This window comes from Paramisgurnus dabryanus, chromosome 13 (genome assembly GCF_030506205.2).
Source record: "Paramisgurnus dabryanus chromosome 13, PD_genome_1.1, whole genome shotgun sequence".
Taxonomy (NCBI): domain Eukaryota; kingdom Metazoa; phylum Chordata; class Actinopteri; order Cypriniformes; family Cobitidae; genus Paramisgurnus; species Paramisgurnus dabryanus.
Window position 1 is genome coordinate 16,660,277 of NC_133349.1, and position 24,217 is coordinate 16,684,493.

The following is a 24,217-nucleotide window of genomic DNA, read 5'->3' on the forward strand; positions in this document are numbered from 1 at the left end:
TATGGTTGCCGTCACCTCATTCAGGTGTTCGTTGAGAAGAATCCCCCCTTTTATGTGAAGTGCTTTGAGTGCTGCAGAAAAACGCTATATAAATGTAACAAATTATTATAAAAAAAAAACTAGTTCCTATCATACCTTTTAAAGTGTACCATTGTAAGATTCTTTAAACTACCTTGGACTGCTGTGTAAATACCGTGGTGTACAATAATGATAATCATCCAGTACCATGATATATACCATTACTGTTCCATGGTACTGCCACAGTAGGCTATAATATGTATAGGTTTTCTACTAACTACTTTTTTTTAGCTAGTCTGTATGACAGGCAGTATGACATTATTGCAAATAGAAAAAGGCTGCTGAGTTTTCTGTACCATTCAGTCTTTAGTCATCTTTAACCTAAAGGTCTGGTTGATCCTGCCTGGGTCATCTCATCAGATTATGTTATGCAAGGGTCACTCCGAAGAGCTTTTAAGAATGAAAGAGGTCTGACCTCTCTCCAGGCTCATCTTACCACTAATAGACTAAAAAGGGGTTGATAGACAGCTATGCTTCCTCATTACACAAATGTATTTTCCACTGTTCATTTATCCAGTAACACTGTCAAAATAAAGGTACAAAAGCTGTCACTGGGCAGTACCCTTTAAAAAAGGTCCCAAAATGTACCATTTAGGTACAAATATGTACCTTTGAAGTACTAATATGCACTTTTTGGGTACAAGGGTGTACCTTTTTGAAAGGATACTGTCCCAGTGACAACGTTTATAGTACTTATACCTGAGAGTGTATTACGGCAGATATGAAACACATTTTTTTGTCGTTTTACAATTTTGTTTAAAAATAAAAATAGTGTATAGGCCTTTATGATGCAAAAATAAAAATGATTTACAAATGGCTTATAAATACAAATAAAATATATATAGGTTAAGGTGAGCTGTCCAAAAATCGAAATTATTATGAAAGACCAAATGAAATGGCTGAGGGATTGTTTATCCATGTCCATAAAACTTGTGCACAATATTACAAGTCATCTTTGTATCAAGCATAGGATAAATATCTTCATTTACATTTAGCTCAGTGAGAATGCTCAACTTAATATATGCAGAAGAAACCATTTATATTGGTGTATTGGTTTTGGTCTTTTCCATACTTTTTTAAATTCCAGGAAATGACCAGAATACTTGAAAAAGAAAGGGAGAGAGAGAGAGAAAAGACTTAGGAAAGTACCCAAGTCTTGCCAGTGCCGGGAGCTGCTTAATATTGGATTCCCTTTCTGAAAGCATCCATGAGTTCTCCCCCACTGTTGCCGTGGAAACATCGGCCTGTATGCTGAAGCTAAATTTACTGCAGTGTCCCTCACTCTCATTGATTTTCAAAGCTTTTATTTCTTGCAACAATTTCATAGGAATAGTACTATTTCTGTTGCCTGTCATTTTAAAAACATAAAGGTTTCAAGTGTTTTTGAAGTGTATAAATTGCATTATGAATATAACAGGTTATTTAGTATAAAATATTTGCTTCATTATATAAAAAAACATATCACCCTAGCTGATCACAACCTAAACACCACGCATCTGTCACACACTTCTGTGACACTGATGCTACAACAGATACATAATCCCTGGGGAACAACTGCGTACCTTACACTCCTATAAGAGAGAGATCTTATTCTATTTCTCTGAAATATGGCTATTAAATAACTGCTTATTATATTCATTAAAGCTTATTAAATTGTTTTTTTCTCCCTGTCTTTTTGGATGCAGTGTTTTGGGTTACTCTCATCCAGCCTCCAAGAGATAGAGAAATCTGCTGACATCATTCTCCAAGACCCACTTACCAAAGAGAGGAGGAAAAGAGGGAGGGCGAGAGAGGTTATGAGGCAGCAGTGTGGAAGGGAGGGGTAGAGAAAAGAAGAGAGAGAGACAGATTGGGGCGGGCTCTCTCGTAATCAGATCGAATACTGCAGCTCATGCTCACATTTCCCATGCTGTTACCGGCGTGGCTCTGCAGCCCCCTCTCTCACATCCACACTGGCATAAATGCACACGCACTGAGCACGGATCTTCTCGTGTGCGCACTGGAAAGCATCTTCGCACCGAGTGGATAACAGCCTACTCCCGTTTATTCTCTTCTTCTGTGTTTGCTGGCTCCTGTGAGCCGTTTTTTAGGGAGTGCGTCAGAGGCTTTGGCACACAGATATGCCTGGTGAGACGGCACATCGGAGCGGCCCCACACAGGGCCTACTGGACTCTGGAGACACACAGTCAGAGCTACAGGGACCAGGTAAGCAAACGCTCACACCACATCATATCATCAGGGATAAGGATGGAGATAAGTGGGAGTGAAAGGCTGTATAAAGGATGCATGGTTGAATGCGTACGTCTCATCGAATGATCCAGAAGGACAGTCATTTTGAAAAGAGAAATCAGGATGAGGTCCAACCGCACCCAGAAACATTCAGTGTAGATGCATTGTGCACTTTAAGTGGTTGTAGTACACACACACCCACACTCCTCCTTCCTGACTGCAATTACAGGAGCATGACACAGCATCACTGTCAGGACCCCGAGTTATGGCATCGGTTGAAATCCAGGCCGCATTAGGACAAGTGCATAGGTGTCCATGATATGCCAGTGTGAAAATGACACTGATTTGATGAAGTAGTTACTTCAGCATAAGGTCTTAATGGTGTGTATGTTTGCTTGATTTGAAACAGGGCGAGCGTGCATTAAACGTTTCCTCTAATATCATCACTGTTTTGTGATTAGTTGTTTTGTGGTTGTGGTAAAGGATCTGGACATATGGTCAGTAACATCAGTCAATAATGGAGTTAATGGTCTTGGTGCAGTAGAGAAGGACGTCTTGTCAAAATGATGATGCGGGGATGGGTGTTTACATACGTAGACACATGATACTTAATGTCACCATTGATTCATTAAATAATTACTAGTTCATTCCTAAGGAATGAAGCACGATGTGTGAAAAGTCATGGAAATTTCCATTAAGGTTACACGCAAGTGTTTGATTTAGCGGAAAGATTGCCCTAAAAACGAGAACCCCATGTGTGATAGTTAAACTTGTGTGCATCTTGAAATGACTGAACTAATACAGAGAAAGGAAAAGACCTATGGAACAGGGTCTGGTTTTGAAATCTTTAAAGTGTCACTCCACTTTGTTTGTGGCATTGTTGAGGCACGATGAGACAGTAGCAGGTCATTGGTGACAAGGGTGTGGTATTGCACAGTTGTGTAGAATATGACACGATTCCTTGTTAACCTGGTGATGATGCAGTATACTTGTCTTTTAATACCCTTACGGAAATTAATCATGTTTTTACTACAGTTAAAACCAAAAATACATTGTAACTGTAGTAAAACTATGGTTACCACAAAATAACCATAGTTTTAAAAAACCATGGTTTTCAAAAACCATGGTTACTGTAGTAAAACCATTGTTTTGCTTATAGTTATCAATACACCAAAAAAACATGGTTACTGCACTTTTACCACAAAAAAAAACATGGTTAATTTTCTTCAGGGTAGTTTTTACCATAATGTAAGATGTAAAAGGCACTTACTTTTGCATGCTGATACAGTAACAAAATAACTTAACCAGTAAATCTTGCAATACAATAAAAATCTTAAATATAATATTCTTGCGGTGAATTATGTATAAAAATATCTGTTCCTCGATCTATTAACAATTTGTGAGATTAAAATGCTTTTTTTGAAAGTACCAGAGATGTTTAATTATATTTGAGCAGGTTGTTGCTTCACAATGCCATAGAAGAACCATTTCTTAAAATATCTTTAACATCTGTTCTTTGTAGTGAAAAGGGTTCTTTAGATTTTAGAAAGGTATGAAAAAAAATATTCTTTGACGGAATGGTTCTTTGAGGAACCAAAAATGGTTCTTTATGGCATCACTGTGAAGAACCTTTTAAGTGCCTTTATTCCTAAGAGTGTACTGTTGTCGTATAAGAGCCAGATAGGCTAAGTGGATTTTGATCGGGATTGCTTGGCCTGCTTCTTTTCAGAGAATTACATCACACACACGCGCGCACGCACACACACACACACACACCAAGAATCAGACAGGTCAGGCATAAGGCGATCAGTCAATTGGGGGCAATTTGGCTGGGATGAAGGCTGCTCTTTGCGACTCCTAGGGATCATATAGGCAATCTTTTAGAAATTAAACCTAAACATCTATTTTCAAGCCTGAATTTCTAGAAGCATGTTGTACTTCAGCTGACACTGGAGACCTGCCTTTAGGGAATCTATTAGTGAAATAACAGGTGTTTCATCATTTAGATTCACTTGTCTCCAAGGTCAATGCCATTGGATTTGGCTTCAGCATGAGAATTAGACACTTCGCCATTGTTTTTATAAATCTAAACAATGCAACTGTGTTGTTTAAACCATTGTTGGGTCAAATATAAACATTTTCTGGATTCATTTAACCCAACCGCTGGTGTACAGTTTTAAAAGCCATCATATCTCATTGAGAATATTTGCAGTGTACATATAACCAAAATGATAGCAACACAGAGGAACAATGTCATTAGGATCACTTTCAGGGCGATTTCTCTCAGTTAATGCATAAACTAAAAATCTTAAAATAAACAGCATTATTGCCTATTGATGGAGATGGGAAATAAAACCTCACTAAAACGTGTCACTCAAATATTCTTTAGGCATGTAAGATTATTTGGCATTATATGATAATGATGCAGGTTTAAGTTTTTAATGTCCATGGAGGAGGAGAGTAGAATTATACTTTTAGATTTGAAACGAGGTGATAACTCAAACACCATCTGCTCATTATACCTGGCGAACAGCAGGGATTTCAGTGAAGGGCACTCAAAAAAGAGGTCAGAAACACACACACACACACACACACACACACACATAGGTACATCTTTTGTTTTATTCGAGGACATTCCTTAAACAGGTGTAACTTGATACAAAGTGTGCAAAAAACTGTTTAAAAATAGTAGGCCAGTAGTATTGTTTTGCTCCATTTTGATTAGCAGATGATGTTTTGTGGCAACAAAGGCCCTTCTCACTTCTGTACACACACACACACACACACACACACACACACACACACACAAACAATCGCTTTGCATACAGCTCAAAAACAGTGCTGCCTTGTGCAGAAAACAAAAGTCGTGACGTCATGAATGCGAATCATGACTATGCAGTACAATCAAGCTACAGTCACACATACAGAAACTGTGAAGCATGCACGCAATATAGCTCAAAGGTTTTGGTGATGGATACGCACTGATATGCACTGCTACAACACTGTAAAACAGATCGAGTCACTATGACATTTCTAGGACAGACAGAAGGAGAGACAGATAATGTTACACATAATAAGAAGGGCAAATATGACCCATCAGATAGAAAAAAAGAGTGGGGAAAACACATCCATTTATCCATCCAAGCTTCCTTTAATTTAGTACACTCATGTATATATACGTTTGTTGACTTTAGTGTAAGGAAACTGAGGCAATGTCAACAAGAGAAGTTAATGATAATCCACACTGAGTCTTTCGGAAGGCAACTGTGAAAAGTACTGGTGAACGTAAAGTGAAAAGCAGCAAGTAATTTAATAACAGATCCATTATGCTGCAGATGAACCTGTCAGACTGATAATCACTACAGTGTGTAAAGAGCTGAGAGGAACTACACTTCACTCATCATGTTAGAAAAATATCCAACACACATACTAATACACTGTATCTGCTCAACATTATAAACTGCATGACTGTCAATGACAAAGCCATTATCCCAAAACATGCATTGTATGAATTGCAGCAGCAGAATTTAGTGATTTCCTGCAAACATTATCACACACAAATACTTGTAAAAAAATCTTTTGACTTTAGCAAACACCACACATGGAATGGCTGTTACAATTCATTAATGTGATGGGTAATCAGAATTCAAACTAAAATAGCAAAAATGTTCCAAAGCATACACATAAGAGACAAACATGCCCTGCTCCCTTTAAAATACACTTCAAACGGCTCTGACACACATGTACTGAACTCCAGTTCAAGTGTTCTGGCCTTTATAGCAGGGCATACAGATACCCGCTTTGAACATGATTCATCCATATTGTGTGTGCATGCAGAGGTGTTAGAAATCCAGAGAGAAAGAAACAGATTTCCGCTGACACTGCTGCTTATCGTGCTCCCTTTAAAATACACGCTGTCACCCTTAGTTTGCCATGCAGGCAAAAAGACATTCAATTACTCTGTGGACAATAAAATGCTCCCCACAGGGCTGACAATTCAAGCCCCATCACATCCACTTTCCTGAATATAAGTAATAGAGTTTATTCATGATATAGATTTGAAATGGTTTAAAATTTCACCAAGGCTTTTGGACTAATTTTCAGTGCTAATTTAGCTAAAATTAGCACTGAAAAGCAATATGGCCGTGTTTCATATTTGAATAAGATTTTTGTTTTTGATGGTGCAGCTTTTATGTCTCGGTTTGGCTATATCTATTGAATATTTTAAACACTTTTTATAACAGTATTCAGGTTTTGCAGTGTATTAAATATTTTATACATGACATTAAAGTGACACTACTAAGAGAAGATTCACATATGGGGCAACAAAGATGGATAAAAGGAGATCAGTTACCCATGCACTTAGCTTTGAAGTGACTTTATTTTTGCAAACAGAACAAAAAAAACGAGTTTATTACTTTTATTATATGCTATCACATTCTGCAAAAAAATATATTGTCATATATAATTTTAAATATATTTTAGATTATACGAAAAATGGCCAAAAAATATATTTTTCACCAGTTAATGTTTTTGCCATTTTTGTTGAAAAAAATATTTGAATGATAACTTCCTAGCAAGCAAAAACCAAGACGTTGAAATGATGGCTAACTATAGACCCAATATAGACCGGCTATGAATAACCCACTTCTACCCTAAATAGCCTTAAATTTGGTTACATGCCATTTTTGCCAAAATAACTTGAAGATGTATGATATTCCAACATGTAGGCAAAGTCAGCAGGTGTTCAAGGTGTTTGCTTTCATTTGTTTTAAAATTATACGTATTGTCTATTCTTGGGCTATGGTAGACGTCTATTAGATTTTCACTGACAGCCCAAATTTAGCCTGGTTTTAGCCCAAATTGCTTGCTGGGTTTGTATGTTACAAATCTTTACACCACAGGCCTGTTAAATGCTTTAAGGGCGTTTCACACGGTACGCGGTAACAGCAAGGGTTCAATAGGAAAGCGGCAAAACAGTGGCAGTTACAGAGGTGAAGCGAAGTTGTCGTAAAGGATAGATTGCTGTTATCAAATATAATTTTGCTGGTGACCAAATTTGTTTAAAGTGTCCAATCTTGTGTAAAACTAAACATTTAGCCATAATTAATTAATATTATTTATTTCATAAGTGGGTATTATATATTTTTTCATGTAACCAACCACTTAATGTAATATTTTTCTGTCCTAACCTTTTAGATCTGTCTGGTCAAACATCAAGCTCTTCAGCATCAACTCCAACTGACAGCACCTCCAGTCCTTCTCCCGGCAGCCCTCCAAAAGTTTCCCCACTATATACTCCATTTGGGCCCCGTCTAGTCATGGCAAAACCAGCCACTTCTCCTCGTCCACAGCCTGAGGGCGCAAGCTTTGAATTAGATGGCCGCTCTGGAACCATCAGCCGATCCATGGGCCGGTTTGGTAGAGGAGGCTGCAGACGAGGTCCTGTTAAAATGGAACGAATTAAAGTCCTAACTGGAGCAGAAATAGAAAGTGACTATCCAGAACCAGAGACCATGGACACAAGGGTAGTTATGGGGCAAGAGGCTTTACTAAAAAATATGGAAACACGGGGAAACACAAGGAAACAAACTAGTCAAGAGACAGCCATTTCAGTTCACCAGACATCAGAACCTTCTATGAAAGGTCAAGTGGGGGTGGATGAGAAAGCAAAACTTGATACTGGTCAAATGAGTGCCAGTGTGGACCAGTGTAGGAGTTTGCCTTTGGCCTCAGAATGTGAGAGAATTTCAGGGCAGTTACTTGAATGTCCAGTCCTAGAGCCCAAAGTGAAAGATGTAGAGGTAATCGACAATAGTACACTTTTCTCAGACCATGAGGGAGAGCCTCTGTCTTTATCTCAGGGTGAAGTGCCTTCCTTGTCATTTTCCGAGCCACCCTACGTTGTTGACCCACAGTGCATCGGTGTCCTTCCAGGACTCGATCCTGATCGTTACTATACAGCCCCTTCCACTCCCATTAAGATGGCTTACTGCTCACATCTCAAACAACAATGGCGCCCAGGCAGCCCGACTCAATGTCCTGGTTCCCCAACCGATGAGTCTGATCTATGCTCCCCTCCTACCTCTCCCTCTGGCTCCTATATCACAGCTGAGGGTGGCAGCTGGACCTCTTATACCTCTAGCACCTCCAACTCTTGCTCCCCAAATCTAACAGCAGAAGCAGAGTTGCAAGAAGCTCCTGCTTGTTATGTTGGGTCCCTCTCAGAAATTGGTGACGAACTTGGAGAGGAACGGACAGTGACTGAGAGAGAAACTTGCCTATGTAAACCAGACATACCCGAGTTGTTAGAGGACGTGGCTTGTGAAAAGGAAATGCCATCAAGAGAAACCAGCAAATCTAACTGGGAGACTGGACATGACAAGTGCAGAAACACTGACTCCCACAAGAAAGCTAGAGAATCTGAGGGCTCTCAGGTGTTGACAGAGATTCATAACACCCCTGATGTAACTCAAGCTTTAAATGATCTGGGTCATAGTCTGCAACTGGACTTGAATGCCTGTGCATCAGAACCACTTGCTAGCATTGACCCCTATCTGACATCAGATGATAATGCGACAGCTCCACCTGTACTTGACACAGGGAGAATAACCCCTGTCACCCACTTCTCAGAGACTGCCGATGTAGACAGTAGCAGGTTATACCTTGAGATAGGATCCTCTGCTCCTCTGTTTTATGACTTTAGGGAGGATGGACCTGGGGGTGATCCAATGATTCCTGCTTCTATGTTGCCTTTTCATGGAAGCCTAATATTTCAGGCAGATTCCATGGAGATAACACTGTTCCCTACAGATGATGACCAGACGAATGATGTGGATGCATATGCTGCTGGAGAGGAGGAAGCAGATGTAGATGAGTTTGATGATGAAGATGATGAAGATGATGGAGATGATGAAGAAGATGTGGAAAAAGGCAGTGGTGCACAACAGCAAGAGGCACCTTGGATAGGTGAAAGGGTTGTGGAAGACCCAAATGATGATGACACCTCAGCATCCTTCCTCAATTCACTTTCAGAGAACTCAATAAATGAGGGAGTAGATGAGTCCTTTGCTTATCAGGATGACACAGAGGAGTCAATCGATTCCACATCTTACAACGAGGATGAAGACGACCATCTGTATAGCACTGAGAAGCACGCTGAGCTTGCCGAAGCGTTTCCTGGGCCAGATGAGGCAGTACAGTCAATAAGCCATGCAAAACCAGAATCCTCTGGGAGTGAGAGTGAAATGGAGATATCTTCTGGATCATCTCAGCCTCCACATATCGAATTGCAGGAAAATGTACCAGACTGCGGTGTCCGTGATGAAAGTGTAACCAAAACACAAATCTTAGAATCAGAATCACTAAAGGGTCAACCTTTAGAAGCATCAGCAGCCAGAACAGTAGACGAGGAAGACAAGCAGAGTCCAGGTGCTTTAACAGTCATGATCACTGAAGACATAGGACAGCAAAATACCATAGATGCTCCATCATCATTGGTTGATCAAGACAAATCAACTGGACAAGTTTCTGATTTCTATGGGGCAAGTGCCACCATAGCTGATAAGTGTTATGATACTAATGTAGACGATAAGCAGGAACTAGATCAGAAAAATGGAAATAGCATGGACTTTATGGACACACCACTACAGCTGGCTCAAACAGCAACCAATGACCTAAATAAAGGAGTTCCTCAATTAACATACCTTGATGAATGCAGCCCCACAAACATTCCAGTCTGTGCCTATCCAGAACTGTCTGATGTGGCAGATAATTTAACTTCAGCTGATGTTTTACCATCTGAAGGTTCCATAAATCAAGATAATCTTACAGAGAATCAGCCTGGCAATGATGATATAATCCATGCTTCCCAAAATATGTCTTGTTTCACATACAGCAGACTTGTTATTTCACCAAAGAAAGAGAACTCTCAAAACAGCATGACAGAAAATGAACTTTGGAAACCAAAAGATTCCTTATCTTCAGGTGAATGTTGTGACTTTGAGGCTGAAAATCTGCTCATGTGTGAGATAGCCAGATCAGTGAACAGTAAGGGTGTGTCTGTGGCTCATAATATTGCTGCTGGTGAAGACATCATGGGTGACGATGAGGACAACAATACTTACTGTGACCTCCAAGAGAAAGTGGCAGATATTGAAGTAGGTGTTGTTGAGTCAAACATTGCCAGCTGGAGATCCATCCAGGATCTTTCAGAAGCAGGAGGAGGTGAGGATGACGCAAATAACCTTCAAAATCCAGAAAGCAGTCCACTTATACATTGCAGCTCTGAAAGCTGTCTGGGGACATCGTGGAATGATTCAGAAAAAATGTCCACACCTGTGATTTTGAGTGCTTCATCCAAACTTTCACTGAATATGCTTTCAGATGATGGAAAGGATGTGAAAGATCAGACTCTTAACACTGACTTCAACATTCCAGAGGACTCATCATCAGACATATTTAAGGAAGAAATATCTTCGAAAGAGATGGCCAAGGATTTAAAATCTTGTCAAGGACCTGACAAAGTGCCAGTTTCGACATTCAACAATATTTCCCAGGAACAAGCTGATCTTTCTGGATCTACCACAGAAACTACCAAGGAAGTCATTTCAAACCAATCAGAAAATCCTGGTCCTGTTTCAGATCAATGTCAAGCAAACTTTCAGAGTATTAACCTACCAAACGCTGACTCTGAAAACAAGCTCATATTCAACTTGCAAGGTGGATCATTTGGCACATTCACTGTCAAAAAGAAATCAACCAATGGAAAGAAAGCTGATTCTACAGAAGCTACAAAACTACATGAAGAAACAACAATAGATTCCAATGGCAGGTTTCCTAGTAAAGCTGATGGAGAGAAAGTAAAACAACTAGAGGCGGAAATAAAGAAAGATGAAGTTAAAACTGATGAAGTTAAAGCTGTCGGACAACTTCAGGAGCAAGACACTACAGCTGACCATCAGGTTTCGAAGACAGTTGAATTTATCTCACATAAGCAAGAAGATAAGGAAGTAAAAGTGTGTCAAAAGAGAACGGTAGAAGATTGTAGTGAGAATGTTCCATTAAAAAATCCTGATCAAGGTTCACCTAAATTATCGCTTTCAGATGGTGAGAGAGATAAGACAACACCAAAAACAACAAATTTAAGTCATGGTACCAAACCAAAGGTATCTCATGCCTTTAAAAACAACATTGCAGATTCAGACTCAAAGGATAAAAAAGGCATCCAGTGTAAAGAGAAGGAAATGGAAACTGCAGCAAACCAATGGTCAAAATCTAATATATCATCACCGAGAGAGATATCAGATGAGATTCAGACAAAAGAGGATGTCTCTGAAGCAGAGAAACTTGAATCTCTTCAAACCCACAAACAATCAATGTTTTTTTCCACTGACTCCAGCTTTATTGATCTGAAAGAGCCTGCTCATAAAAAATCAATGAGTCCAACAAAAACAACAGACCATACAAGTCTTGATGTTCAAAAGGAACTTTCCAACAGTTCTTTGAGTATATCAGGTCTGAGAGAAAGCACAAGAGACATCAATGACAATCACGTAGAGCGCTCATTATCTCTCAGTATGGACAGCTCAGAACAAGGCAGGATCTCCCCAAAATGTTCATCGTCAGATGTCCAAGAAGAGGACCTTTCTACTCCTATACAGGAGTCCCAGCCCATACATGACACCTTTCAAACATCTGCCATCTTCTCCCAAATTCAGCAAAGTCCAGACAAACCCTCTCAGCCTGACATTCACTGTCCTCTTCAAACCACAAGGATTAGCAGTAGAGAATTCCCAGAATGGGATTCAGAGGAACAACCAACAACTCTGTATCCTATTCACAACACATGCCAACATGAGAGTGATAGAACAAACCATGCCAAGCAATGCAGACATGAGAACCCTGCAGGTAAACTACGGTTTGTCAACATTTGAAGTGTATTTCATGTTTCAGGCCAGGAAAGATTTGCATTAAATTATTTTATGTTATTCTTAAGTTCTTTGTAAAGGGCACCGAACAGAACAGTCTCACCCCACAACATCTATTGGACAAAGAGACGGTTTTGCCCAGAGAACCCTGAATCAGTCTGATGAACGGGAGATCTTACCTTGCATAGGCCCAAGACCAGACTTCATGGCAAAAACTCAACATACACAAGCCGGGCGACATGATATTGAACGAGATCTCTGCCCAATTAACTACAGATCAAGAGGACTGGATGATATGGATCTCTCCTTCAAAAACAACAGTATGTGCATCGTCTGCCATAGGCATCAGCATAAGTAGTCTATCTACTTCGTCAGCTTTATGTTTCTGCTTTTTGTTTAAATATTACACAGATCATAAACCCTTGCTAAATCTATGCTACACTGAAAAATACAGAGATCTTGTTGTTTTATAAATCAGATCTGTGTCTTTTAGTAGGTTCAGGTAATGAGACAGAAAGTGATGGTTCAGTGCCTGAACTAGAAGAACCCAGTGGAACTATGCTGAGACCCTCAAACCCCCAGGTGATAAGATGATTAATGAACAATAAACTGCAGTTTAGATGTTACCCCTTAAAGGAAAACACCACTGTTTTTCAATATTTTACTATGTTCTTACCTCAACTTTGATGAATTAATACACACCTATCCTTTTCAATGCGTGCCCTTTTAATCTTTGTACAGCACCTCATGAATGTGTTAGCATTTAGCTTAGCCCCATTCATTCCTATGACTCCAAACAAAAGTTTTATTTTGTGCCACCATACTTACTCGTGTAACTACTCATGTAACAGTCTTTAAATAGGGAAAACATGCAAGTGTTTGGTGGCTTCTAATTTCATCCCTGTTTGGAGCCATAGGAATGAATAGGGCTAGGTAAAATGCTAACACATTCACAAGGCGCTGTAAAAAGATTAAAAGTGCACGCATTTAAAAAAGATAGGTATGTATAAATTTGTCTAAATTGAGGTAAGAACATAGTAAATTATTGAAAAACTGTGGTGTTTTCCTTTAACACAAGCAAGCAAGAGGAATCTGCAAAGATATAAAAGTGAAAACATCATTGCAACCTGTATAAATTTTTCAGACAAACACATTTTTTTTTTTCATGTATTTTAGAAAATGTCCTAGATCTTTTAGGGGTGGTTTCCCGGACAGGGATTAGCTTAAACCAGGACTAGGCCTTAGTTTAAATAGGAAATTTAACTAGTTTTAACAAACATGCCTTACTTAAATCATTACTAGTGTACATTTTGAGGGAAAACAAAGGGGACTGATGTTTTTTGTGATATGTCAGTACAAGTTGTTTTCAGTTTGGACAGTTCTTACATTTATTTTAATCTTGGACTAGTCTAATTCATGTCCGGGAAACCGCCCCTTCGTTGGTAAAATTTAAGGATATGGGGCCCAAAAAATCTGCACCCATTCTTCACAAAAGTAATCCAAAAGGTTTCCAGGGGGATAAACAAAGGCCTTCTAATAAGCTAGGAAGCTAGTTATTTTAGTTTATGAAGTTTTAAAAATGGATATTTTTTACAACAAAACCGTAAGGATTACCCTCAGAAGGCCTTTGTTTATCCCCTGGAGCCATTTAGATTACTTTTGTGAAGGATGAATGAATCTTTTTTTTAACTTGAAGGAGGTGGACCCCATATCCTTCAATTTTAAAAACTGAAAGATCTTGGACATTTTCTAAAATAACTGAAAATGTGTTTGTCTAAAAATAATGGACGTTTGCATCTCAGATGGCTTGGGCGTGAGTAAATAATGGGTTTAATATACATTTTGGCCAAACTATCTCTTTAAGTACTGGCATGTGTACTCATGGTCTTTATTTGTTTTTTTCTTAGTTACCACATTCTCCTGCTGATGAGTCAGTGAACAGAGCTAAGCAGAGCCGAAGTGAGAAGAAGGCACGAAAGGTGTGATTGTTGTATACTGTGTGTATCGAATACTGTCTTGTGCATATAATCTCTAACCTACTCACTTTGTCCATGTGGTTGTGTTATCATTACAAGGCGATGTCAAAGCTTGGTCTGAAACAGATCCATGGAGTGACACGCATCACTATTCGGAAATCCAAGAACATCCTTTTTGTCATCACACGTCCAGATGTGTTCAAAAGTCCAGCATCGGATATTTATATAGTGTTTGGAGAAGCCAAGGTATTATTTTTGTGAAAATTCAGCTTTATTCTGTTAAACACAAAAGACAACATTTTGATAAAATTTGGTAAGCACACAGTTGATGGTACCCATTGACTTCCATTGTATTTTGTTCCTACTACAGAAGTCAATGGGTACCATCAACTGTGTTCAACAGCATTTATCAAAATATCTTATTTCGTATTTAACTGAATAAAGAAACTCATACAGGGTTAGAACAACATGTTAAATACATTTAAAGGGACATTCCACTTTTTTTGAAAATATGCTCATTTTCCAGCTCCCCTGTTAAACATTTAATTTTTACAGTTTTGGAATCCATTCAGCTGATCTTCGGGTCTGGCGCTACCATTTTTAGCATAGCTTAGCATAATTCATTGAATCTGATTAGACCATTAGCATCGTGCAAAAAATATTTATATTTTTTATATTTAAAACTTGACTCTTCTGTAGTTACATTGTATACTAAGACTACAAAAAAATATCCAGACTCTGGTTATTTTTTAGCGTGATGCAAATGGTCTAATCAGATTCAATGGATTGTGCTAAGCTATGCTAAAAGTGGTAGCGCCAAACCCAGAGATCAAATGTTTAACTCTTGGAGAGCTGGAGAATAAGCATATTTTCAAAAAAAGTGGAGTGTGCCTTTAATGGGAAATTAAGATTCAAGTTTTGATGAAGAATTAGTTTATTCCTTTAATAAAAAGCAACTAATATATATGTTTGCTAGTGTTCACTGACATATCTGTATTTTCTCTCGATCAGATTGAAGACCTGTCACAGCAGGTACACAAGGCAGCGGCAGAGAAATTTAAAGTTCCTCTCGACCCCTCACCTGTGCCATCAGACATCACACCAAGCCTAACCATAAAGGAAGAGAGTGAGGAAGAAGAGGAGGTACAAACCTCTATTTTTAAGAAATATGATTGATTGAATTAATTAAATAAATAAATTAAATCAAATTCTCTTTCTCTGTTGGTAAGCTGGATGAAGGAGGGCTGGAGCAGAGAGATATTGAGCTGGTAATGGCACAGGCTAACGTGTCTCGAGCTAAAGCTGTCCGTGCGCTGCGTCACAATAAGAACGACATTGTCAATGCCATCATGGTGAGATACCGTTTCATATTACCTATTCAATGTACCTACAACCAGCAGAAATAACTACACTGCTATACTGACGTTACATATCATTTATCTTTTTTTCAGGAGCTGACCATGTAGAAGATCATCTACTCCCTTTGCGTGTTTTTGCCCCCAAGTAATGCTGCTATATTGCACCACCCAAACTCCTGCTGAAATAAACCTGTTAAAACCAGAGCTGCTTGTTTCCCAACATTATCTCAATTTGTGCACCTTATAGACAAAATGGAAATGGCATATTATACAATCATGATATATTTTAAACGTACACACTTTTAATATCGCCTCAGTGGCTCAGTTGGTAGAGCAGAGAAATAAAAGCTGATATCCTCAAGATTGTTGGTTTGATTTGTATGTTTTTTATGCATCTTAATTGGCAAGCACACATATCAGATGTCATTCTAAATACATTGAAATATTTTGATGAGTATTTATTTACTACTTTTTTAAGGCTGTCACCAAAGTTAACCGTGTGAGTGGATTAAATGTAAATGGCAGTTTCAAGGACGGGGCTTATCCTAGTCCCAGACTAAAATGCATGTTTGGGTTTTAAAAACACCTTGCATTGACGTCTCTTAACATATAACTGCTATTGTTTTATCTCAAGATGCACACATGTAATGTTTTTAAACTACTTTAATATCCCAGTATAACCAAGGCCTAGTCCTGGATTAATCTAAACCTTGTCTGGGAAACTGCTCCAAACAGATACAGTATAAGTAAATATTTTAAACTGATAGACATACAGCATTTGGTAAAGCTTTTGAACACTTGGGATTTTAATTCATATTAATATAAAAATACATGAGCACAAAAATATGACCAAAAGAAATTAATACTTAGTACTTGAGAAATGTGCGATACATTGCATGAAGTGATCCAGACCATTACTTAACAACCCATGAGTTGCTCTAAAACCTGAAGATACGCACACAGAGTAACTAATATGCCTTGGTTTTTACCAGGCTTTTTTTGGCCCTTGGGTCCTAACACTGAAAATATTGTGGGAAAACTAGCATTAGCTCTCTTTGTTCAAGTTATTATAAGCCTATACAGTTCTAAAGTTAAGCTCATTCAAGTAGATCTTGTGTGTGTAAGCCAGCCAATGCCTGCACTATGCAAGTCACTGTGTTACAGTAAATCTTGTTTAGTCCTTCAGATAAAGTTCTCTGCAATATAAGGGGCTGCTTTTGTTCTCATTATGTCCATCTACATTTGGCTCAGCTTTTGGAAGGTAGGACATTAGCCTGGAAGTGACCCTCATTGGTGATGTTGCCGGCAGGGAAATAACGTGCCACTACGAAGGTTGAGCCATCTGTAGCCACAGCTTTACCCACACCAAGTTTATTCGAGCCCTTCCACACCATTGCAGTGAAATGACCTAGAACAGAAAAATGCATTTTAGCGAGGATATAAATGTCAGTGTTTATGTGTCATGAAGTGTGTGCTTTTCTCATAAACTGTGTGGTTACAATGTTTGTGCTAAGTTAAATATTTATACCCTGCAGAAATGAGAGAGTGGGAACTTTTAAGTGAGGAATTCCTGTTTTCTAAAGTAGATTTCAGTGCGGTGCAGAGACATTTGGGGGTGCAGGTGCTCATTTTCTGATCATGTTCCGGCATTTGTGTTCTGCCCATTTGCGATCCCCCTTTTTCCGTTTGCGAAATTGGCACTTTGGGCATTAAAAACTGCACATTGGGCAAAAAAAGAGGAAGGGACTCAAGCACCCTTCGCTTGCATCCCTCCCCCTGCACATGGCTGGTAGATTCCGATCTAGATTCACAGGTTTAGAGGAAGCCACAGGTTTTAAGGAAAACAATATTACAATATTTCACTATGTTCTTACCTCAACTTAGATGAATTAATACATACCTATCTTTTTTCAATGCGTGCACTTACCTTTGTACAGCGCGTCATAGATGTTTTAGCATTTAGCCTAGCCCCATTCATTCCTTAGGATCCAAACGGGTATGAATTTAGAAGCCACCAACCAAACACTTCCATGTTTTCCCCATTTAAAGACTGTTACATGTGTAGTTACACAAGTAGGGTGGCACAAAATAAAACATTTTAATTTTTTAAGGGGATATAAAAGGAGAACTATATTGTAATGCAGAAGAGCACTTAGTTTGCAACACTTCAACCTCAGGTAATATTGTCACAGTAATATTGACGGAAGTTTAGGAGTTATGATGTTACTGCGCACCAAGGTGTTAGTGCTGCAAACTTGGTGCTCTTCTGCCAAGCAATATAGTTCTCATTTTTAATCCGCTTAAAAAAAATTCACCACGTTTTATTTTACTTACTTGTGTAACTTTTCATCAGTGGGGGCTCGTGACTGCTCTTCCGAGGATGCGCTAATTCAAAATAAGTGTTCGGATTGTCACGTGCGTGGTTCCCTTTTCCAAAATATGTGTCATGCGTGTGGAGAGATCCTGTGTGCATCACGTGTTTTGTCAAAATAAGTGCCTGCTGCACACACATCAAAACCATTTATGATAAAAGAGACGCTCACGTTCCCTTAATACACGCAAGACACTCCCTTAACAGTAAACTCTGATTATGCATGAGATTATGTGAGTATCTGGCAAACGCAAGCGTCTTTTTTCAAGTTCAAGGCAGCAGGCACTTATTTTGGCATGACACGTGATGCACACACGATCTCTCAAAGCGCAGAACACATATTATGAACTGACGAACCACACACATGACAAGCTACATACATGTTGTGACGAACTTCGCATCGTGCGCTTCAAAAAAAGAAGTCACCAGCCGCCACTGCTACTCATGTAACAGTCTTTAAATAGGAAAAACATGGAAGTGTTTGGTGGCTTCATTTCTGTTTGGATCCTAAGGAATGAATGGGGCTAGGCTAAATGCTAACACATTCACGACGCGCTATACAAAGATGAAGTGCACGCATTGATCTAAGTTGAGGTAAGAACATTGCAAAATATTGAAAAACGGTGGTGTTTTCCTTTAAATCTGCAATCTGTAACTTTTGCCTCTTTATCGCCATCTCTGTTTGAAACATTAAATTGCATGGTATTTTACATTTATTTTTTACCCAAAACTTTATCTGACCTAAACAGCAGGCTCAACTTATAAATCATTATTATCAGCTTACTGTAGTGAATAATAGTGAATCAAAGAGTTTTGAACACTCATTATTTACATTTTCAAAACTGACTTTGTTTATTTTTTTTTTACAAAAAAAGTTAAAGCAAATAAGGTTGCCACAATTTAGTTTTGGATGAGCTGGTGAAAAATAGGAAATCTCTTAAATGTGTTCTGCCCTCTTGAGGTGGTCAATGGTATTACTCATGCATACAGGAGGATGAGACATCAGCAATGTGGGGGGAATAAAAAACAACATGCTGTGTGAGATAACAGCTCAGAGACAGTGGTGCAAGAGATTTCTCACAGCTGTTTTTTGGCGAATTTCCTGTGACTGGGAGGGTATTGGAAAATCTCATTCTAACAGGATGAGTCATAGCTAAAAAAAATGGATAATTCCAGACAAAAATCCTAAAAACATTCTAAAAAAACGCTTCCTGCGTTATGTCCATAGCCTACTCCTTATGTGCTGTATGTGTGTGTTTATTAAAGGGATAGTTCACCCAAAAATGAAAATTCTGTCATCAATTAGTCGCCCTTAAATTGTTCCAAACCTGTATACATTTTGTGTTTTGCTGAACACAAAGAAAGAGATTTTGAGCAATGTTTGTAACCAAACAGTTTTGGAGCACCATTGACTTCCATGGTGCTGCTGCCATGAGGCCTTGTGTCAAAAGTGGGAGCATTTTCCAGTTCAAAGTAAACAAGCGGGATCTAACACCCATTCGTTCAAGAACTAGAAATCGAAAACGATATGGGAACACAACTTCAACAAACTTGAAAAGGGAGGTATAACAATACCTTTACCCCCCGTGGTAGACAGTTGGTCAGTGGCGGTTCTAGGGAGGGGCCAGCGGGGGCCAGTGCCCCTGTGACAACAAGCTTGGACCCCCTTGTGGCCCCCCTTAATGTGGGGTGTGAAATTATTTCCGACGGAACAGTCCCGAACATGTTTTCGGGTTCGTTCTCCGGAAGTCACGTTGGTCGACCGCATACGTCATCAAGGTTTAATATTTCGGGTTTAATTTCAGAAAAGCAACCGTTACATTTTAAGGTAAGAATAAAACTACAATGACTGTATGTCTTAAAATAAATAAATCTTAATTTTCTGATGTATTTTAACTGAAATGTGAGAACCTCGATGACGTATGCGGTCGAGCAACGCGACTTCCGGAGAACGAACCCGAAAACATGTTCGGGACGTGTCCGGCGGAACTGGCACGAATGGCCACCCTACGACACATACAGAAGCATTTTTAGCTATTTTGTAGATTTAGTAGCCTGTGATTGTAAGGCAATGAGCAATATGAAAAGCTCAGAGGTGTATCAATATTTACACAGTGATAAAGTCAATCAAGGATGTCGGCAAGGACCTTATGTATATAAAAGCAGACATTGAGCCAAGCCAGAGCCTACACATATCACATCATAATGCTTGGGTGCTATCATCTATGACAGGTGAAATACAGACAGTGGGTTGTTCATGTATTGCATTGCCAGGACACTCTTGTAGTCATGCAGCAGTACTTTTGTGAAGGTCACAAAATGTTTTATTTTGGCCTGAACTATCCCTTTAAGCTTAGATGTTGTGAAGACTCTCACCAGTTGCAGAGGAGAATCCCGGCCTGTTAAAGTTATACTGGTTGACTTCATTATACCAGCGTTCAGACACATCTTTACCTGTCAGCACACACGCACATTTACATTACATTTATGCATTTGACAAAAGCTTTATCCAACATGTGTTACAAAACATATATGTTAAAAATATATGTGTTGTTCCTGGGACTCAACACTAATGCAATGCTCTCTACCAACTGAGCCACAGGAACAAAAAGATGTAGTGCACACAAAGATTCTCGTGTTATATGATTTATCAAACGTAACATTTTTGTGATCTGATTGTTACCATAACAATAGGAGATCACATATACAACCAAACTTTTCCATGAAACGTTAAATGACCCACTATACATTTGGCGACAGTTTACAAATCACTCTAAACTGGCCAGACATTCCATTGCACTTAGTAAGACTGAACAACATGGATAAAGTCAATGCATAATGACTCCCAGCTGTTTTGCAGTCGGAGAGCGATTCGCTTACAGGAGGATGCCAGAAAACATGAAGAGGAAACAGAAAAATGTGTCTCATACCCGTTTGATCGTAAGATGCCCAAGCTAAATTTTCTCCACAGTTTCCTCGACTGGACTCAACGCTGTGCTTCAGAATCCTGGTGCTGGCCAGGCTCTCAGCATATCTACAAGACATACAGTATGCATTTAGATGGACATCTATAGTAAAGTGAAGAGCTACTGTATGTGAAAAGAGAAGTGATGTGAAGACAAAAGAATAAAGTAAAGTATCTCACCGCGTTGCATCACGGCTTAGTTTATTGCTGAGTTTTAAAGGTGGGGCCTGATGCTTTCTTCTATACTCATTATGGGTCTTAAGCACTTCCTCACAAAAAAGCCTGGAGGCTGTTAAGTCAAGAGGAAATCGATAGAAAGAGATTGAAAAGTAAACTTCTGTTGGTCTTTGCAGATGTATAAATTCAATTCAATTCAATTTTATTTATATAGCGCTTTTCACAATTTGGTAATTGTATCAAAGCAGCTTTACATAATAGATGTAGTGAAAAGCACAGAAAATTGACAGATAGCATAACATAATACACGATAGCACAAGCAGCTAAATTTGATGCGGCTATAAATCAACATTATAAGCAAACGTATTACTAATGTAACGTATAGAAGTTAAGCCCAAAAAGGCTGCCTCCCCGGGTTGAAAAACCCCCTAGGAGAAAAAAACCCCCGGAATTTTAGCCGGGGAAGTAAAAAAAAGTCCTAGGAGGAAAAAAACGAACAATCCTACTAGATGTGAGACTAAGAAGTATGTACTAGCTTTAGACCAACAGGCGTTAGTGTGAAGAGAAAAAAGCTAACTATAGAGCTGGGGTGTATTCCAGAAAGCAGGTTATGTGACTTACCCGGGTGAGTTAAGGAGTAAGTAAGCGGATGACCTCGGTTTTCGGTCAAAAACGGGGTAACTTTCTGGTTATGTAAGTTACCATAGCAACTGACTCTCTGAAGATAACCTGCTCCAGAGCAGGTTATGTTGCAGGGTAAGTTTGTTTTAGTTAATGAAACAAGGCTCCGAAGGATGTCTGTGCATGCGTGTACTTACCATTCGTGGACCCCATTAACTTCCATAGTAGGAAAAAAGAATACTATGGAAGTTAATGGGGTCCATGAAAGGTTTGATTACAAACATTTCTCAAAAGATCTTCCTTTGTGTTCATCAGAACAAAGAAACTTACACAGGTTTGTAACAACATGAGGGCAAATTAATGATGACAGAATTTTCATTTTTGGGTGAACTATCCCTTTAAGTGACAATGTTGCATAAATGGGTATAACAAATAGAAATACATGATGACTATCATAATAATAATTAATTACTGAGGCACAGAAGTTACCCCTGCCTGCAGTCTCTGATAGGCATGTGAACCAAATGTTCATTTTGCCAGAAAGTATTGGTTTATAATGTTATTCCATGGTGACTCGTGAAATCTGTGATCCATTTACAATGCCTTTATGTTGTTACCATGAGCACGTGTTAACTCTGGGTTACTACAGGGGGTCGATTGAACTAACTCTTAAACTTTGTTTTGGAACCGACCCTGAGTAAGCAAGTTTGGGGTTGATCAACCCAAAGTTCAGGGTTAATATGATAGTAAGTTAACCCTACTTTCTGGAATACACCCCTGGTATTGGTATCGTCTACATGCACACAATAGGGTCCAAAAGTCTTATTGTCTAAATGTTTTTTATATAATATTTCATGTTATAATTGTATTATTTGTTTATAAATTCAAAATATAAGGGTCAAAGTCAGACATTCATAGACAATTTGCTGATGATAAATGTTATCGGCGTAATTTAACAATGTTGCAGTTGCAAACAGTATCTTGTGTGCTTGGTTTAAAACAAAGAAACCTAACTTTTGGCAAAAATCAAAGTCCCATAATTTGTGTTAAGTTTACAGCTTTTATACTCTTTTTGATTCAACCAGTCCCAAAACATTTACAAGCAACACCATGAACTAGCTGGAAACATTGTTAGGTCCCTTTACATGAACCATTAAACTGAACAGATATTCAAACAATTGTGTTTGTCACTTCTGCAGAGGCATATATCCAACAGCATGATGCTATCCATTCACACAAAGCAAGAATTGTCTAACAATCCAGAGGACACACACAGCAAATGACAAGCACACACACACACACACACACACACACACGCGCACACACACCGTGTGGCATACAATCAAACTGTGCTAACACAATATCAGGCAACTACAGATGCTATATTCATTTATCAACAAAACAAAACTAAATGGAGACAAACATTGAATACTTACCTGATTTTCCCATGGTAAATAAATGACTCCTCAAAGGTTTGTTGCTGCTTGTCTCTGTTTAATTCTCTCAGTGTCACAGTTCCTGGCAGCTGTTTCACTTCACCCCCTATCCCTCTCTTTCTTTCTTTCAGTTTTTGTTCCAGCTAAACTAATCTAATCTAATGTTTCATCCTGTGCGATCCGTAAACCTAACCATATTCTTAAACTGTCTACAAATAAAACTTCATTTGCAACATTCCCTTACCAAAATGTATCTACTTTATCTTTCTCCTACCACACCTCCCTCCTTCTCTCTCTCTCTCTCTCTCTCTCTCTCTCTCTCTTATATTTTGTGTAAGGCAGAAGGGATTCTCCACTCAGGACTGTGGTGGTGGTGGTGGTAATGATGACATCATCTGTATGAGCCACGTGGCCTTATATGGTGCTGGCATTGCTGCATTCAGCTGGATACACTGAACTGTAAGTCAGACTGGACAAGCTATTAGAAATGTAAAGACAGGCTCCATTTAAAGAGACAGAGCTCAGTTTATCATCTGAGGTAAATTATTAATTTTTTATAAGAAAGATGGAAGGAAAATTGGTAAGGGCTGTGTCAGTAAACAATGAGATCTTAGACATCCATCTAATGATTGTGTGTCCGGTGTTCCTTTCTTGTAATCCCTGAGCACAATTAAGGTAAAACATTGTTTTAATTATTTAAGAAAAATGAAGATAACGTTCTGGACATTAAGATTTATTTGGATCAATCTATGAATCTACTGTGCAAGAGAAAAACTGAAACGATTGATTTACTGTGGTGTGGTCAGTAAGGTAAGGGTGTCGGTCAATGACGTGACGTTAATTATTTTGTGTCCATATGGTTTAATTAAATGTAAAAGGGTTAAAATTTCAAAAGAAATTTGCAGATTACTTGCATAAATTCTCTTTCTGAGGACCAAGTCTGGTTTTATTTCATTTTGAAAGAATATTTGGGGGATAATTGCAAAAATGTCAATGCGGTGTAACCGGTCTGTCAATTGGTGTAACTGGTTTTTTTTTTTATTAAATGTGGAATAAAATATAATCATCTAGTTAAGT

The 24,217-nt window shown here is 38.7% G+C and overlaps 2 protein-coding genes across 3 annotated transcripts; one reads left to right on the top strand and one right to left on the bottom strand.

Annotated features, from left to right (window-relative positions):
- Positions 1-1,942: 1,942 nt before the first annotated feature.
- On the top strand, positions 1,943-15,931 carry nacad (NAC alpha domain containing). 2 transcript variants are annotated; one of them, XM_065260806.2, is made up of 9 exons: positions 1,943-2,283; positions 7,507-12,216; positions 12,305-12,556; positions 12,730-12,818; positions 14,144-14,215; positions 14,312-14,458; positions 15,224-15,355; positions 15,442-15,564; positions 15,664-15,931. In XM_065260806.2, the coding sequence occupies exons 1-9, from the start codon at positions 2,199-2,201 to the stop codon at positions 15,676-15,678; spliced, it is 5,625 nt and encodes a 1,874-aa protein (XP_065116878.1). In that variant the 5' UTR covers positions 1,943-2,198; the 3' UTR covers positions 15,679-15,931. The 2 variants fall into 2 exon arrangements, with proteins under 2 accessions (XP_065116878.1, XP_065116879.1); XM_065260807.2 differs by having other exon boundaries at positions 12,733-12,818.
- A 416-nt stretch (positions 15,932-16,347) lies between these two features.
- glipr2l (GLI pathogenesis-related 2, like) lies at positions 16,348-23,463 on the bottom strand. Its single transcript, XM_065260809.2, has 5 exons — positions 23,141-23,463; positions 21,087-21,195; positions 20,872-20,975; positions 20,318-20,395; positions 16,348-16,978 (listed from the first exon to the last, which is right to left on the bottom strand). Exons 1-5 carry the CDS (start codon positions 23,151-23,153, stop codon positions 16,818-16,820), a joined length of 465 nt encoding a protein of 154 aa, XP_065116881.1. The 5' UTR covers positions 23,154-23,463; the 3' UTR covers positions 16,348-16,817.
- Between the last annotated feature and the right edge of the window lie 754 nt (positions 23,464-24,217).